Here is an 18,445-nt window from a genome sequence, read left to right as displayed (position 1 = left end):
TCTCTCCGGGAACGCCAGCCATTGCCCTTCTGGGTTCTGGCGTGCCAGCTGGTCTTTGCGCAAGTGGGAGCACCGGAAAATGGAAAAGTAACTTCCTGGTGTGCATGCACGCGCAGTGAAGCTGAGCTTCCAGTTTCCAGTGTGCATGTGCACTGTCCAGCTGGTCTTCATGTGCGCATGCATACCAGAAACCGGAAGACCAGGTGACTGACCCGCATGCACATGCCAGAAACTGGAAACATATGCACCAGGGAGCTGCTCTTCCAGTTTCCTGTGTGTGCATATGCGCTGTCCAGCTGGTCTTTGTGTGCGCTTGCGCACCAGAAACCGGAAGACCAAGTGACTGGTGCACATGCACATGCCAGAAACTGAAAATATGTGCACTGAGGAGCTGATCTTCCGGTTTCCGGCATTCTGCCTCCCCCCTCAGTGCGTGTTCCTGTTTTGGCACTCGGTGCTGAGAAGGTTCGCCAACATTGATATAGACAAAGGCGCATAACACCCCCCCAAAAAAACATTAAAATGACCAGAGTTCCACAAACTGTAACTTGAAGTCTGGGAAAAGAGTCAGGTCATAAGAAGCGTCAGGAAAAATTGAAGCATTAGAGTCACATGTATCTCAGGATGGGAGGATAGGGGTTGTGGCTGTAAACAGAAAGTTGCTTCCTTGATGTGACAAGGTAAATCTTCACATTTTCATGAATACAATCATTTGTGGGTCTACTGCCTATTACTCTTCTAGAAGAACAATTGTCTTAAAAAGTCTTCTACAGTTAGAAACATGCAATGCATGATAATAAAGCAGAGGATTTGTACTCAGCAATCAAGGCAATCAGTAGCTCTTTAAAAGAAGCTTAATGTTATCTGTTTCCATAAAATGCAGGTTTGAGCAGATGACACATGCAGCACTCTATCCCTTTGTTGGTAATTTTAAGATACAGAATTTTGTCCTGTTTAAAATAATATAAGACTAAAATAGATGTATCAGGCAATGAATGTTTCAGCTCCATCCATTTCTAAAGACAGAAGAATTTTAAATGTGTGTTTCCAGAAGTTATTTTTCTAATAAAAACAACAAAGTCATTCGAACTAGTGTGACATGGAATTAAGTTAGAACTGGAATCTGAAATCAAAACAAACAATATTGGTGTTAATAAGGGAAGACTGTTGGAAAGATTTTGGTGTAAGCAGAACCAGAGAGCAGTAGGGTGAGAGAAGGAAAGAGAAGCAAGCTGTGGAAGCAGCCTGAAGCTGATTACTCCAGGCAGAAGTGATCATTGAAGAGTTTGAAATTAGAGCACAGCATCCCATTCCCTGTTTTTCTTTTCCCAAAGCCAGCCTCTGTGCGCCTGAGTGTGATTGGTCAGTTGAGAGCTCTGAGACACCTTGATGGAATTTTGATTACTGGGGAAGAGGCAGCAGCTGCTATCCAATATATAACGGACTCCAAAATCACCGAGGTTTGAGGGTTCTTTGTTTCTTAAAATGATAACTGCACATTGCTTACAACATTATAGCAAATTGAAATCTAGTTTTAAGTGTCATCATGGTTACTGCTGTTTTTAAAACTGAAAGGTTTTTAATGACATCCTGGAAAACATAATGTAATCTGCCTTGAGCTTTATGAACTGGAGTAGCACTTAGCTGGCATATTTTTCTCAGTATTATTTGAAAGAATATGTTTGAATTGCTCATGGCATAATTCTATAGCTGACTCAGTTATTTTACACTTCAACATTGTGTAATTGTTTTCTAGGAATATTAATCTTTATGGACATTTAAGACATTTTGGAATCAATTATTCACAAAAATAACAACCCATTTCAGAAAATTATTCCCTTTTAGTGTCTGTACATAGGGGCCACCATTTGTAATCTCAGAACTGTGGGATACATAACTAGAAAGCAGCAAAAACCCTTTGAAATAAAGGAAGATGTGGTTGGTGGAGAATTTTATTATGCCTCACAGATAGAACTAAAGGCAGAGTTAACAGTGTATGTAATAACTCTGCTTTAGTGCAAAAATGCCACTGGAAATTACTAAATTGTATAATCTTGTAATTGAAATGTGCAACATATGCTTTTATTTTAATGTACCATTTAATCTGGTTGTGTTTATTCTCCAGATGTCTCTGATAGAGTATTCTCGGACAGATCAGGAGAAGCTGCATATCCTTAGTGTCTTGCCGTATGCCAAAATCTTGAGTCAGATAAGCAATAACAAAGTGGATGTATGTCAGAACAACTGGCATTCTAGTGTAAGGAGTGTGGAGGGGAAATGGGAACTCCACTACACAATGCTTCACTTTGGTTAATATTCCAGTCCCTCCTACTTCTTTTTCCCAATTTCTATTAAATGGAATAATTTTACACTCACACTATATTATCTTTTGGCAGGATGCCACATCTTTTGCTCTTGTGTTCACTTACTAAATTTGCTCCTTTACTTGTAATTTTACTTCTTTGTGTAATACACCTATGTCCCTCACTTCTTCCCTCCCAAAAACTCCAGCAAAGTGCACATGTGTTATCCACTTTTACTCTCATAATAGCCTTCTGAGATAAATTTAGGCTGAAAACTTTTTGACTAACCCAGGGTCTTTCTTAGCCAATGCCCAACAATTCAATGATTATATTACATTGGTTGATTCTTGGTCTGCTGCAGAGGTGGTATTCAGCAGGTTCTGAGCAGTTCTGGAGAACCAGTAGAGGAAATTTTTAGTAATTCAGAGAACCGGTAAATACCACCTCTGACTGGCCCCACCCCCAACTGTTCCTTGCCTCCTGAGTCCCAGTTGATCAGGAGGGAATGGGGATTTTGCAGTAACCTTCCCCTGGAGTGGGGAGGGAATGGAGATTTTACAGTATATTTCCCCTGGCCTGCCCACCATGCCACACCCACCATGCTACACCCACCAAGCCACACCCACCAAGCCACGTCCACAGAACCAGTAATGAAATTTTTTTGAATCCCACCACCGGTCTGTGGTACTCTAACTTCTTGGAAACCCAGGGAGAAGTTGGTGTCAAAAATAGGATGAATGTGAGATGAAAGGAACTAATATAGAAGGCAGACTGGTACAAAATGGCTGCAATGAAGTGATCAGAGAGAAGGGGATATGGCATACCATCTAACACTTCCAAAGCACTTCCCATCCCAGTTTCCCTTACATTATAGTTGCTATTATAGCCACTTAACGTTTGTTACAGAGAGCGTTGTGTGTGGCTCTTTTTTCCCAAACAGATTACTGTATTAGATCTGGATGGACAGCATCTCTGCAAAATCAGTGGGTTAGAACAGTTAGAGAATTTGCGATGGGCATCATTCAGCAACAATAATCTGACTAAAATAGAAGGTTTAGATCATTGCCTTAATCTGGAGGAACTCACATTAGATGGAAACTGCATTATAAACCTTGAAGGTAATATATTTCTGTTTTTAATTTTCTACTGCTGTACTTTGGGAATATGGTAGCTTATACCTGAAAACTTGCACAGCTTTCATTTACATACGTCAATATTTCCATTTCTCCAAAAGACAGTTCTAACCCTGGTCTGTGCATTTTTTGTTTGAACTATATGCTATCTTGCTTTGACAGCTGGGGGTGGGTTGGGGATGGCATCTGAAGCATACTGTAACTGGTGTCATTTTGAAAAGTGGTATCCAACAACTTAAGCTGATATGAAATGTAGCAAGACTACTAGACAGTTTATTTTATGCATTTTCCTTCACATGAAACTTGAGGGAGGCTTCCACTCTTCTTATTTGGAGCTTGCCAGTGTGATATAATCATATTAAGATGGAGCAAGGAACAAATACCATACAAGAACTTTCTATGCAGGACACAGAATATTTTCAGTGGCTGCACAGAGATGATGAAGTTTCTTGCCACCAGAACAGGATTAAGAACTTTCATTCAATTTAGGTTTAAAGTAACAGTTCTTGAGTGGAATACCAGGGATTATCTGCAAAAGGGGGTACAGGAGCATGAAATGATGTTTAAATATATAGCAAATTAAAATTAAACTATTAAATTGTAAGGCACATATACTTACAATGATTGCTATCCTCTCAACTTCTGTTGATTTGCATACTCAAAACTAAGGCACATCTGAGAAAAAAAGGATCTCTCATACACCTGATTTCCCATGAATATGTATTCATCTCATATATAGAGGAGGAGGAAAAGGTAAAAGGAATGTGGAGATGAGATAATGGAGTTAATTAGAAGGTGGTTTGCTCATAGTTCATAAATCACAAATTTGTCTTGTGCTGTTGCAACTCTTGTGATTCACATATTACAGAATTTCCACTGGGTCGCAATATTTTTGCCTTATTTTGCCTGGCATTTTGGCTTCAGGAAGTTTCATTGACTGATTCTTTTTATTGGCTGTGTTATTGCATTTTATTTTGCTTCTTGTTTTTGTGTGTTTGTGTGTGAGAGAGAACTTTTTATATCTTTTTGATATAGGCAACTTAAAGGTGTTTGGATGCAACTATATCCTGTAAATAAAAGTAGACTATAAGCGTTTGCTTGCAATAATTAGTTAGAGAAGGTGAATTGTAGATCAAAATCATTCCTTGTCTACCAGTTCCCTACCTGCTTTGATGCTGTTCTCTTGCTGTTTCCTATCTGTTCAGAAGGTTTTGTTCTTTTCCTTTTACCAGGTATTTCAAAACTCTCCAAACTCATGCGACTGAGTGCCAACAACAACCACCTCACCAGCTTGGAGAGAAATGTCTTTGATAACCTGTCGCACCTCCATTACCTTTCTCTTGAAAACAACCGGATCACATCACTAGGAGGTTTACAAAAGGCCTATGCACTCATTGAACTCTACATAAGCAACAACTATGTGTCCTCCAACCAAGAAATATATCAGTTAAAGGTAACATTTGTATATTAAAGTAAAGATGTTGCTCCTTTAACCTATGGACAAAAATCATCACAGTGACAGGTTCTAATTTGCTTATTCTTACCTGCCATCCTATCAATGCGTTACCAGGCAGAATTCAGGGGCAGCATGCTGATTGAGAATTAGGAAAATATAGCCTAAATCCATCTAAGTGCATGAAAGGCTGATACGGCCTAAAACGTAGCTGTGAAGTAAGAAAAAGAAAGTCTTATGAGCTGAGCAGTTATTATTTAACAAATAACAGTTCATTAGGTATGATGTTAACATAGCATACTTGCATTAAAGTTCAAAACCACTCTAGCCCAATTTTTATTGAGATACAAGGTGACATTTTTCCTCATCCACTTTTTCCCTTAATATTTTTCCTTTTGCACTTTTTTACCTCTTAATCAAAAAGAAAAAAAAACAGAAGACATCAATTTCAGTTCTCTATAGAGGTGTGTTGGCAAAATATTTAAATATAATAATTCCCAAAAAAATTCCAAATATAGTTCAGTATTCATTTCTTACTCCTTTTTAAATATTATCAAAGCACTAATAGTAGATGGCAGCAATGATTCCATTGTAATAAAATATGGTAACAAACCATGTTTGTAGAGAAAGTATTCTCATCAGAATTCAATGTTTTTACTAGCAATGCAGATTGTTTCCTAAGTAAGCAGCTTTGGTCTGTGTAGATGCCAAGGAGATATTAACCATTTCTACTTAAAACACAAATTCCCTTAAAACATTTTGAGGCATAAAATGTATGAGAATTCCATATAAACTCTTTTACTGCAAACAGTAATCCTTATTACATTCATGTTTTGTAATCCACTTCAAAAGCATTATCTTAAGATTCTCCCTTTTCTTTAATTGCACAATTAATATAAAGTTAATTTATTTGCTTCCTAGGGGTTAAATAATCTAGCTATCCTGGACTTTTATGGAAATTTGATTGTTTGGAAGCAAGAAAACTACCGCCTTTTTGTCATTTTTCATATTCCTTCTCTGAAAGCCTTGGACGGTGTTGCTGTGGTAAGTTTCAAATGCCTAGTTTGAAAGAGAAAAACAAGGGGGAGAATGAGAAGACAGACAGGCAGACATGAATAAATGTATATATATTCTCCAACAATCACAACCGTAATAACGTGCAACCAGTTTTCTGGTTCCAATTGTGGTTGTAAATTGATTACTGATTGTAAATAAATTTGTATACCTTGGTAGACTGCTTACTAAAAATGAGAAAGCAGAGAGCTGTTAAGATATGCAAATGCTGGTAGAAAGATTGAGTGAGATGTATGTTAAAAAGAATGAAGATTTGTTGAAATGAACAAAAAAAATCATTTCTGTCCAGGTTGTTTCATGGAAATGAGACGAGGGATTTCTAGAGAAGCAGTATAGAATAGTAAATGGAATGGAATGGAGATAGGGTGCTTAAGAAGTGCTCATAGGTAAAATAAGATGAGAGGGGAACATGAATGAATAGATGCTGGCTAAAACTGGTTTCAGTACAAAGATAAATGACCAGAATGAAGAAGGTACTGTATGCTGAGGTGGTATAGTCAAATAAAGAAAATGAGGATGATTTAATTGCATAATGAAATGAAGGAATACTGAATAGGTCCACAGGAGAAGGAAGTCCAGTAAACAAATGGTTGAATGGAGTTGATGAGATTCTGAAAAAAGACAGGTAATTATGGAAGAGAAATCAGAGTATGATGGATTATATGCATGGAGTGGAAGTTAAAACTGTGGAGAATTGTGTGAGTCATGTTCATCCCAGTTTTGAAGAGCATCTCCTTAACTCCATTATTCAAGTCATTAATAAAAATCTTGGACAACGCAAAACCCAACACAGAGCCTAATGACATGGTATCCCAATAAATATTTCCTTCCACCTGAAGTGAAGCCATTAATCATAATTCCTTGGGGTTGTAATTTAGTCATATTTAATACATATATTTTCAGCTTATATTTTAAAATACTGTTAAATATAGGAAACAACTGAAATAGAAAATGCGAAAGATCAGTTTGGTGGCAAACTTAATGCTGATATGGTGGCAGAAAGACTGGGCCATTCAAACTTCAGCAAAATGCAAGAATTAAACTGGACAGCCTCTTTGATCAGGTGAATTGCTTTCAGATATTAAAGTGAAAAGAACTTTACAGTGATTCATCTTTCTGTACCATCAGTTCCTATTTTATACTAATTTGATGTTTAATTATTGCATTTGATCCTGCTATCCTACAGGAAATGTAGGTGGTTCTCTTTTCTTACTAACACCTTTAACCTATGAGATTAAAATTAGATTGAGAAATAGGAACATGTGTCAGTCATATATTAAGATGGGGCTGAGATGTCAACTAAGTTTTAAAAAGTACCTTACTGCTAATACTTACTTGCTCTACTATATATTAAAAATTATTTGTGCAACAGTTTCTGAAAGTTTCCAGGAAAACATTTCCACTAACCCAGAGATCGGTTGCTCCGTGTTCGGCCCGGATTGGGCAAACCAGTAGTGGTGGCGGAGGGAGGCTTCTGCACATGCACCAAAGCATCATGTGCGTGAGCACGAGCACATGAGCGAAACGGTAGTAAAAAAATGGAAACCCACCACGGCACTAACCAGCTGCTTGAGGTTGTGTTTTATTTTTTGGAAGAACTTGGACAAACAGGAGCTGAATCCCTATTCTTCCTCTTTTCATGATCCCTTGATACTGCTGCCTAAATTCACATCTGCACAAAGCAGCACAATCATTGTGAATAAATACCCAGGCTGCTGTGATAAGTAGGAGGCCTTGGAGTGTTTTCTATGAGCTACAGTTTCCTTGAAGCCAGGTCTGTTCTAAATTCCCTAGATGCGTTTGAAAATATTGAGTATTCTATTCGCGCCATCAAAAATTGCTAGCAAGGTATGAAGGAGGAATTAGCCCCCTTTGTTGTGCTAGTATTTGATGCAATCAGTCGTTAATGGATGTATGAACATAGAAACCTGCTCTGTGACATACAACTTCAGTTATTGGTCCATCTAATTTAGTGTTCTTTGCACCAAAGGTTGGGAACCTGGGGAAAAATATTTTTCTCTTCATGTAATTGTGGGAATGTGGAATTGGGTAATCAGAACTATAGGGATTTTTAGGAAATATTGTACTTTCAAGCAAAATTAATCATTTTTTTGCTGTGCATTGAAAACCTATTTTTTAACAGTTAGAACAATTAATCAGTGGAATGATTTTCCTCCAGAAGTTGAGGGTGCTCCAAAACTGGAGGTTTTAAGAAGAGATGGGACAACCATTTGCCTGAAATGGTATAGGGTTTCCTGCTTGAGCAGAGGTTGGACTAGGAGATCTCCAAGGTCCCTTCCAATTCTGTCATTTTATTTCCTATTTAAAAATTGCCACCCCCACACTGCTTCAGAAGGAGTTGAAATTATCACAGATGCTTACAGTACAGGCTTTGCATGCAGAGAGGATTCCAAAATATCCAGATGTATAACTGTACTAATGTGATCTGCTTGGAACCTGTAGCATTCCTACCAGTGAAGTTAAACAATTCTAGATTGGATAAGCAAATAACTGCAATGGCAGAAGGTGTTTTCTTTAATCTTAATGCATTTGATCTGCAAAGAAGGAAATAAAAAGTTTCTATATGTGCTCCTCTAAAGTGTGCCTCAGAAAAAGCATTATGTTTAATTTATCACCTCTTTCTCCTAAATGCCTTTTTTGTCTGTCTCAGAATGGTGGATCTTGTGCCAGCAGACCATTTTAAAAACATCACTAGTGTGAATTTACAGAACAATAATCTTACCTCTTTCAGTGGTTTGATCTTCCTACCTAATATTAAGGTGAGTTTCCTATCATGCGTAATATATATTCTTATAGTACTGATCCTGAGATATGTTAGGGCTACTTCATACCACTGTCACAATTATTTCTTCATATTGCTTATTTATTACCTCATTTATTGATTTTCAGCAATATTGCCTATCAAAAATATTTACAATTAAGTGCCACAAAAATACTGGGAATATATTGAAATTATCACAGTACTTGCTTCAAGCTTCTTCTAAAGAGAAGTGAGAGGACACTGTAGATAGACTCAGGAATAAGCTCTTGTCTAAATTTTTAGTATATACATACAGCATCCATTCAATTATCTATATTTTTTATCCTAAATATGAGAGACAACATCTAGATGTGCATGAATTTAATATCACTGAACTGGGTAGTTCTTCCACTATTGGCAATGGTAAACAGTAGGCCGTTTTTGGTCAATACAATTTTGTATTTTTAAATATTTTAAATGCTTTTACTTGTTGTGAGCCGCCCAGAGTCCCTAGGGAGTGGGCGACATACAAATCCTATTAAAGTTAAAGTTAAAGTATATTCATTATTAGCATTTTAAAGATTTTGGCCAAGTTATATATATGAAAATGATGTATTTGAGGCAGTCTTTTTTTCAAAGTTAGCTCAACTTGCTGAAATTCCAACATTGAAGAGGAAATGGAAAATATTCTGATAACATAGGTAAAATAGTATTTCCAAAATTACAGATGTCAGAAAAATTGATTGTTGGTAGGATACTATAGAAAAGACTTTTAGAGTGGGATGTGTTTATGAAAAACATCCAAAGTGATCGATAAAACCTTTATTGGTTTTATTGGCATAAAAAAAGATATAATCTTCTCATGTTCTCCATAACTTTGTCTCACTCATTATTTTACTAAAGATATAAAAAGATAAATGAAGGCTGTCTCTGAAAGTGGCTTAGTTTAAGCTGTTCCTTCTAGAAAGTGTAATATGATGAGTTATTTTGCCTAAAACACCAGAATGCCCAACTATGTGGGGAAAAATTTCTAGGTAGCAAGAATATTAAACTTCTGCTGCTGTGTTATATCATATACATTGAAAAAAGAAATTTAAAATAAAATACAATATAGTCTTATTATTGTTTACCAGAACTACAAATAGGCCACAGATAGGCACAATTAATTGTATTGATTTTCTGTTCTTCCTGTGGTAAAAATAGAGTTCTTTAATTTTGAGTTCTCATGTGAAACTCCCCTCCAAGCAACATTCACAGGGCTATCTCTTATTCTCTTCAGTAATAAAACTCTCCCATCATTAACTAGTCCTTTAGGCTTTCTAGAAGCAAATTATGTATGATGGAGATACATTAGCACAGATTTTATCTCTTAGACACTCTGGTAGGAATGTATTTGTGTCATTTTCATCATTATAAAGCATAATACTGCTCATCCTAAGATGTATTCTAAAATTAAATTCTATAAAGATTGTAAAGGGTTTTGTTATCTGAATATTAAAACTATCAGGTTTCCCAGGATAGTAGTAAACTAGGCTAAAACACCCAAAGAAATTTAGATCCAATGGCTAAGAACTAATTTTTTATTCTAATTTGGGGAAAAGTAGGCGTTATAAAAAAATAGCAATCACTGAACGAGTTCAAGGCTGGTAGAGAATTCATATATATCAATATATATATATATATTGGGTGTTCTATATCAATTGGGTGTTCTCTTTTTCCATACCTTCTCTTGTGTAATGAAACCGTTGCATTTTCTCACACATGCTAGTTAGTGACTGTTGCATGTTTATATTTGCGCTGTGAGGATCCTTTGTCACTCCTGCTCTTCCTAGCATGCTAATTGGGGAAGAGTGTATTTGAAGCAGCCACTGCATATTTAATCAGGGCAGAAATATAAGTCATCATCATTATCTTTAGTACTCTAAGTTTCCACATACAGTAGTTAATTGCTAGCCCTACTGCTTATTATCTAAACTGAGAAGAATTAATCCCATTTTTCATGCAGGTTCTCTGCCTCAATTACAATCACATTGAGTCCGTTCTCCCTAGACAAAAGCCTGCCAATCACTTAACAAACAGACAGTTGCTACATCAGAAAGTGATGTCCAGTGGATATGGACAGCAAGGTTCTTCAAAAAGCAGCAGGTACACAGCCTTATTATCAGTAACAAAAAGAAGAGGCAGTTACTTGGAGAGAAGTGAACTCTACCTGGAAGTGGAACTAATCTCCAAGTAAAGCATTTTCCTTCTAGGGTTAATTCTGGGAGACAAACCATGTTGTGAGTTTGTAACAGGAAATTGCTGAGCATAGAATTGGTTAACCAGTCATCCATGAACACATGTTCAATCCCATCTACGTCTTGAGTAATAATTTGCATTTTACCTTAACTATTTGCTCAAAGGAGGTCTGGGTGATCCATAAGCCATGTGCCAAAACTGTTTTGAGCTCAAAACACTTCCCCTTAATTGAAGCAGTCTGTTTTGAATGTGAAATGGGTTTTCAAACTCAGAATGGGATGTCTCAAATTCAAGCCACTTAAGTAAAGTTTGAAAATTGCTAATTGACTTAAAATTTTCATGGTTGGCAGAATGCCGCAACTGTTGGCTCTGTTACTGGCTTGACATTACTACTGTACATCTCATTTATTTCTTTTTGAATTAATTGATAATTCATGCTGACTTAATGTTTAATGTATTCCTTAATGTTTAAACAAAGTATTAAGTAGATTCTTACTTGAGAAATAAAATAATATTCTGTCAGTATTTAGTTCATTGCTATGTGGATCACATCTCCAATAAATAAGCAATTGCTGTGATTTCTGTTTTGTTTATATTTACCTGCAATTCATTTGCCTGGAAAAGAGTCTGGCAAATTGTTGCTAGCTATAGATATTTGAATATGTTTTCTGATCAATGAACTGTTGATGAAATTGAAAGAAGTAGTAGTAGTAGTATGGTAGTAGTACCACCAGTAGTAGTGATCTTATTTGTTATTTAGCATGTGATTATAATTAGGTGCAGTACAAATATAAAATCATAAATATTATAACCTGGCAATACATTACAGTATCACGGTAAAAATGATTCTCTAAACTAAAATACCTATCACATATAATAACTTATGCACAGCATATGCACATTCAATTAAAAGATGGGGTTTTTTAAAGAAACAATGTAATAATCAGGGTCCCAAGGAAAGCAGTTTTATTCCTATTTTATGCTTATGGCCAAGGATAATTAGAGAGGATAGAAGAAATGGCCTTGAGGGACAGAAGAAAGAGCTGCTACTAAGACAATCGTCAGATAAAAAAGAACTGAATGCAGGGCAGGAAGGTAAGCTGAGTAAATTGCTCAGACAAGACTTTCCCCACTTCTCATGAAGATAAATGGGAGTGTATGCATTTAAACTTGCAAGGTTTTCCTGACAATTAGAACAATTAATTAGTGGAACAACTTGCCTCCAGAAGTTGTGAATGCTCCAACACTGGAAGTTTTAAAGAAGATGTTGGATATCCATTTGTCTGTAGTGGTGAAGGGTTTCCTGCCTAAGAAGGGGGTTGGACTGGAAGACCTCCAAGGTCCCTTCCAACTCTGTTATTCTATTCTATTCTATTCTATTCAAGGTTCTGTTACTAGAAAAAGTAGTACTGACATACAGTACATGATATTGGATTCCTAGTTTGATCTACCTTGAACGGCTGACATAATTTAGTGGCCATTGATTCCAAAGAGCCAAGCTAGGTAAGAAAAGACTCTTAATTGTGACATGGCTATTCTAGTTAAGTAGGAGAACCAATTGATCCTGGCTCAGTAATAAAATAAATATCATTGTAGGTTATTACATGTCTCATTGCCAGCCTTTCAATCTACTGGATGTGCTAATATCCAGGACATCATATGTCAACAACAGCTTTTATACTGGCATCTTTCAGAAATTCTCAGCCCAGAACATATGGCTGGACATATTGCCAAAATATTGCTAAGAGATCATCATCATAAACCTTTTTATAAAACTTAAAACGTAATTTATACTATTCCCATTTTCTTTTCTATTTCCTTAAGGGGGGGAAATGGATTTCCACATCATTGCTTAAAGTTCATGTTTAGATTAATGCCTCATTTCCCACAATATAGCAGGATGTATTTTCCATACAATTTTTCAATACAATATTTCAAAAGCCCAGCACAGGTCCTGAAAACCATTGCAGAATTTTATTTCCACGTTCTGTTTTTACTAAGCTATTCTTTCTGACTCTGTTTTTATTTTAGGGATGCTGGAGTCAATGAAAGCTTGTCTCCAATAATGGAGAGTTTAGAAGTTCTCCACTTGGGCTATAATGGAATTACAAATTTGGTGTTGTTACAGATTAGTAGGCTAAAGAATCTGAAGTTTTTGTTTTTACAGGGTAAGTAACAATAGCAGCTAGTGCAATATTATTATCATGTATTTTTAGTTTCCTTTTGCAGAAAAATTCTTATAAGGTGGTTCATGGAGCAGAATATCCTGAAAAAGACCATGGCTGTCTAGTACTTTAAAGAAGAACATTATGCTCTGCAACAATATATTTCGAATTCCAAATGAAAATGTGATCCCTAACAGTAATCCCTAAGGAGGATCACCATTAGATCAAATAATAACATGCTTTATAGGCACCATATCCTAAAGCCTATATTACTAATCCAGATAATGTGTTTCATCAGGTAAGTTCCTTTATGATGCTATTATGGCACATAATATCACAAACAGGTTGGGTAGGGGAAAAGCCTATATTACCCCCCCCCCTTTCTCCTTTTGGAAAATTAGAAATATCCTCTCAAAGAAACAATATTGGAAATGGGTGGTTTTAGTACTAAATTCAGAAAATACTTCTCCCCAAAACCGTAGTTTTATTTTATGCCAGACTATCTCTGATTTTAAAAAAAATAAGTTTGCAGACCTATTAACATAAGCAAAACCTGTGAATGGAGCAGAGGTGGGTTTCTGCCGGTTTGCCCCAGATTGGGCAAACCTGTAGTGGCGGTGGTGGGTTGCTCTGCCCACCCACCCAGACACTTCTGCGCATGCACGAGCAAACAGATAGTAAAATAAATTGAAACCCATCACTGGAATGAAGGTAAGTTTGGAAAAAGTTCTACCTCTTCTGATCCAACTGAATGTAATATAGAATTTTTATGATCGGATCCCCTGTATTTTTTCCTTTGTCAACAGAGCTTCTGAAGAGTGTTAGTGTATGTGTAGATTTTCTATTAGGATTGAGCCATGAGTCGAGGAACAATTCTTATACTTTGTGCTGATTTCACAGTATGAATTTCTTAAAAGCTGTTCCCTGTGTGGAAAAGCATATTTTCTTCCCCCAGAGCTAATAGCTGATTTGAAGAAGTTGAAGCAGAAACATGGGTGTGAAATGTGCATTAGTGCCTTGATCCTCCTGCACCCTTAAAAAGGATGTCGCAATCATGGGATTCCTCCTTCATGGAGGAAACTTCGCTGGTTCTATTCTGTAGTGTGAAAAAATATATCTGCTTGGTAGCCTTTGCCTGGGAAAACATTTCAGTTCTTCCTGCCAATATGCATTTGGTATGCTTCCACATGCAAAGGAGATATCATTTTCTTTGTTGGTTAATCATTTATTAAATTTATATGGACCCCCACTTTGTAATAATAGAGTCTAGGCAGCTAATGTGATGTAGGAAAAACTCAAACTACAAAATAAAGAATAATATATTAAATTTATTAATTATTAATATTAAAGAGAAGGCCAATTTGGAGTAGGATTAAGGCACCAGCTGGAAATGGGAAACCATGAATCCTAGGCACAAAGCTAAATGGATGACCTTGGGCCAATCACTCTTTCAACTCTAGGAAGCAGCCAATGGTAACCACTTAGAAAATCTTACCAAAAACTGCAGGGATTTGTCTAAGCCAGGGTTGTCAAACTCACATCATATTGTCACATGACACATCCCCAGTGGTTTTACCACATTTAACTAATTCAGTGATATTGTAACTATAGTTTGTTGATTAAATCATAGTTGTTATAATAACCTGGATTCAGCATGATAAGCCACCAACTGCTGAGTTCATATGACACACTAACTTTGAAATAAACAAATTATGTAGCCCAATATATTTCACAAAAATATAAGCATGACTCAGTTGCAGATCAAATAAACCACATATTTATTCAGAGATACTTCATAAAAAAGAACATTAAGTACCATGAACAATGGAGATTGCAAGTATCCATTATCAAGACCTGATGTTCAGTGGTATGTTTTGGGCTGAGTGAAGAGGATATAACTATTCTGAGATATTTGTCCTTTTAATTATTTTCAGTTGTCCATTTGTTCATTGCATCTTTTCCCTATCCACTTTTGATTTTGCTGTAACAGGAAATGAAATCAGCCACATTGAAGGGCTCGAAGGCCTGCAGATTTTGCAGGAATTGGTGCTGGATCATAACAAAATTAAAGTTATCGGTGAGAATTCTTTTGCGAGACAGTGCTCTTTGCTGGCTCTTCACCTGGAAGAGAATCGTCTGCGTGAACTCAACAATTTGCTTCCCTTGGGAAAACTACAGAAGCTTTTCCTTGGTCTCAACAGAATTCAGGTACAGTAGATCCTATACCTCAGCCTTTGCATCCTGAATTCTTCCTAATATATTTAATCTGTAGCTGCTTGAATTTTTGGCCAGCATATCAATTGAGTGAAAATTTTGGAAGCTTTACTCCCAACACATCTGGAGAGCATAAGAATGGAGAAGGTTGACTGAGATAGAAAGTGATGTTTTCTTCATTCCTTTATTGCAAAAGAGAGTGAGTCAGCTAGAAATCATAAGACAGAAAGGACTATAACAGAAATCAGAATGTGAGCCTGAAAAACAGAAAAAATAGTGCACTCTAGATAAAAGATGATACATGGATGCCCCACAAATTGCATCTGGCCCCTGTCTCTTTTGATCCTGATATTGTTTGGAAACAGCACACAAATCTTTGGCACCTCTGGGGTTTCTTCGTTATTTTGGTTGAATTGTTGTATCTTAAAATGCCTTTTATCAATACATTGTTTCTCTAGGATGCATATACCCATATGTCATGTTGTGTGTGGATATATTTTTTACAGAAAATCTATACCTGTGATGGTGAACCTATAGCACACATGCCACAGGTGGCACACAGAGCCATTTGTTAGGGTATGTGAGGCATTGCCCTATCAGCTCCAGCATGCATGTGAGTGCTGGCCAGCTAACTCCGGCCTTCTTTTTTTTGGCCATTTTTCGTGCTCTGGAGGGTGAAAAACAGCCCTACAGGCAACCTGGAAGTTCAGGAACAGGGACTTCTAGATTGTCCGTAGGGCCATTTTTCGCCCTCCGGAGCCTTCAAGGAAGCCTCCGGAGGGCCTCGAGGGGGGCGGGGAGGCTGTTTTTTGTGCCTTCCCCAGGCTTCTAGAAAGCCTCTGGAGCCTAGGGTGAAAAATGGTTCCATCATGGGCCAAAAGCAGGGGAGAGGGCAGGGGTTGCACGTGATACAATTATTAAAGCACCATATCATGCAACCATCACTTAGTGATGGCAATTCTGGCAGTCCCCGTTGTTGTCATTAAGCAAGGATTGCAGGTTCTTAAGTGGGTCTCAGATAGCTTGCAAGCAGGCCAGCAGGCAGGTAGAGCTGGTGATAGCTGCTAGCAGGCAAGGGAGAATGTGTAAGTGGTACCCAAGGTGTGGTGTGAATGTGGTTCTGCTGGGGAAGGCTGCACAGGTGGTCCACAATGACCACTGAAGTCATTACATGAGGATTACCTGTAAAAATATATTGAACAAAATTTATTTTTTATTTTGGGGACAGGATTTGGTCGAACTTGAAAAACTTGAATATCTTCCTTGTATTAAAGAACTTTCAATATACGGAAATCCAGTGAGTATACTATTTTGCCCAGTAATATCAGTTACATTTATTTCACGCCTCTAAATATTCCTAATTTTCCTATTTAGAAAATGCTGTATTGTATGCTACATTAACATTAAAGCAGCTTTCAGTGTCTACCCATTTGCCATAAACTGTTACGAATTTACTCAAGATATTAAGCGTAATACAGTGGTGGGTTCCTAACCTGTTTCCTACCATACGGGAAGTCCTCGATTTACAACAGTTCGTTTAGCAACTGTTCAAAATTACAACAGATTGAAAAAAGTGATTTATGACCATTTTTCACCCTTATGATTGTTGCAGCATCTCCATAATCAAATTTCAGGCGCTTGGCAGCTGACTTGTATTCATGATGGTTACAGTGTTGCTGGGTCATGTGATCACCTTTTTGTGACCACCTGAAATGCCAAGTCAATGGGGAAGCCAGATTCACTTAACAACCGTGTTACTAACTTAACCCCTGCAGTGATTCACTTAGCAACTGTGGCAAGAAAGGTCATAAAATGGGGCAAAACCCTCCTAACACCTGTCTCACATAACAACAGAAATTTGAGGATCAGTTGTGGTCGTAAATCGAGGACTACCTGTAATAGTCTCCAAATGTCAGAACTAAAGAGAAAAAAATGCTTCACTGCCCAGGCACATTAATATGTTTATGTGTAACATATTTCTGGTTGTTGCTTTATTTTTGTTACTTAATGTTGTTTTGTAGTCTGTGGTTTTGAAGTTCTTTTTCTCTATTTTCTGTTTTAATGTTCCACTTTGAAGCGGAAGCATTTCATTTCATTTCATTTCATTTAAGTTTATTTATAGGCCGCCCTTTTCCCTGAGGGGACTCAGGGCGGCTTACAACTCATGTAGGAAGGGGAAACATATAATGACATATAGGACAATACATAATTTAAAAAATAAAATAAAGCAACATTCATCATTCGGGTGGGGATGGATTATAATCTTTAACCCCAGGCCTGACGGGATAGCCAGGTCTTGAGGGCTGTGCGGAAGGTCTGGAGGGTGGTGAGCATCATTTGAGTATCTTTTAAAGTTGTTTTAAACTTTTTATTGTTAAATTCTTTGTATAGGCTTTAGGTTTACCACTTTATAGATTTCATTCAAATAGAGTATATATACTAAATGAGACATTGCAGAACTTGAAGTCAGATTTCAGAGAGAATGAGGACTACCATTCATTTATTCTTTGTTTGATCCCAAGAGAAGCAGTTACTTTAAGAAATTGCAAAGAGATCCTGCATTCAATCCTCCATGCTTCAAAGCATGTTTCTGGAATTGAATCTGAAGCAGTCACAGCCCCAATAATTCCTATTACTGCTTGATTGCTGTATTCAGTTGTTCATTTATACTGGTTTCAGTAGTTTGAGATAAAAATATGCTCTGAAAGTTGTCTAATTCTATTTTTTAGATTTTTGAGGAATATATTTGGTGAAAAACCAAAGCGGCCGTTTTAAGTCTTGTCATCTTCTCTCTTTTCTAATTGCCTTTCTGTTGAACATAACATTGAATTGTGTATGTGTCTCTAGTACTAAGGGGACTCAGTGCTCATTTATTACTCTCTTTACCAATATAGCTTCTCTTTCAAAATAAGAACTGCACAACACATTTAAATTGTATGTGATTTGTTGTTGTTGTTCTTATAAGCATTGCATGGGTGTCTTTTAAAGTTCTAAAAATAGATTGCCTTTTCAAGAATGCTACATCTGACTTTACCCTGTGCTAATGTTAGAGGTGTTAATTTTGTTATATCTGTCTTCACTTTCAACTAAGTCAAGGAATTGAC

At 36.9% G+C, this 18,445-nt stretch overlaps 1 protein-coding gene across 5 annotated transcripts in view; it reads left to right on the top strand.

The window, feature by feature from the left end:
- The window catches only part of LRRC9 (leucine rich repeat containing 9), a 69,471-nt gene that overhangs the window by 34,510 nt on the left and 16,516 nt on the right, over nucleotides 1–18,445 (top strand). For 4 of the 5 annotated variants that reach the window (XR_015698348.1, XR_015698349.1, XM_087727652.1 and 1 more), the window contains exons 19-29: nucleotides 1,335–1,460; nucleotides 2,126–2,257; nucleotides 3,244–3,421; nucleotides 4,669–4,889; nucleotides 5,811–5,933; nucleotides 6,896–7,026; nucleotides 8,635–8,743; nucleotides 10,730–10,869; nucleotides 12,994–13,130; nucleotides 15,118–15,335; nucleotides 16,570–16,638. Coding sequence is in view for 3 of the 5 variants with exons in the window: in XM_087727652.1 (XP_087583778.1) it covers nucleotides 1,335–1,460; nucleotides 2,126–2,257; nucleotides 3,244–3,421; nucleotides 4,669–4,889; nucleotides 5,811–5,933; nucleotides 6,896–7,026; nucleotides 8,635–8,743; nucleotides 10,730–10,869; nucleotides 12,994–13,130; nucleotides 15,118–15,335; nucleotides 16,570–16,638 (1,584 nt within the window). In the remaining 2 variants the exon portion in view is untranslated. Of the gene's footprint in view, nucleotides 1–1,334; nucleotides 1,461–2,125; nucleotides 2,258–3,243; nucleotides 3,422–4,668; nucleotides 4,890–5,810; nucleotides 5,934–6,895; nucleotides 7,027–8,634; nucleotides 8,744–10,729; nucleotides 10,870–12,347; nucleotides 12,461–12,993; nucleotides 13,131–15,117; nucleotides 15,336–16,569; nucleotides 16,639–18,445 lie in introns of those variants that run through there. The other variant, XM_087727673.1, reaches the window with a different exon arrangement.

Source organism: Thamnophis sirtalis, unplaced genomic scaffold (genome assembly GCF_051295495.1).
Source record: "Thamnophis sirtalis isolate CommonGarterSnake01/CBP01778 unplaced genomic scaffold, rThaSir2_p1.2 scaffold_1, whole genome shotgun sequence".
Classification (NCBI taxonomy): Eukaryota; Metazoa; Chordata; class Lepidosauria; order Squamata; family Natricidae; genus Thamnophis; species Thamnophis sirtalis.
The sequence above is the reverse complement of the archived record's forward strand: the minus strand, read 5'-3'. Positions and strand labels throughout refer to the sequence as shown.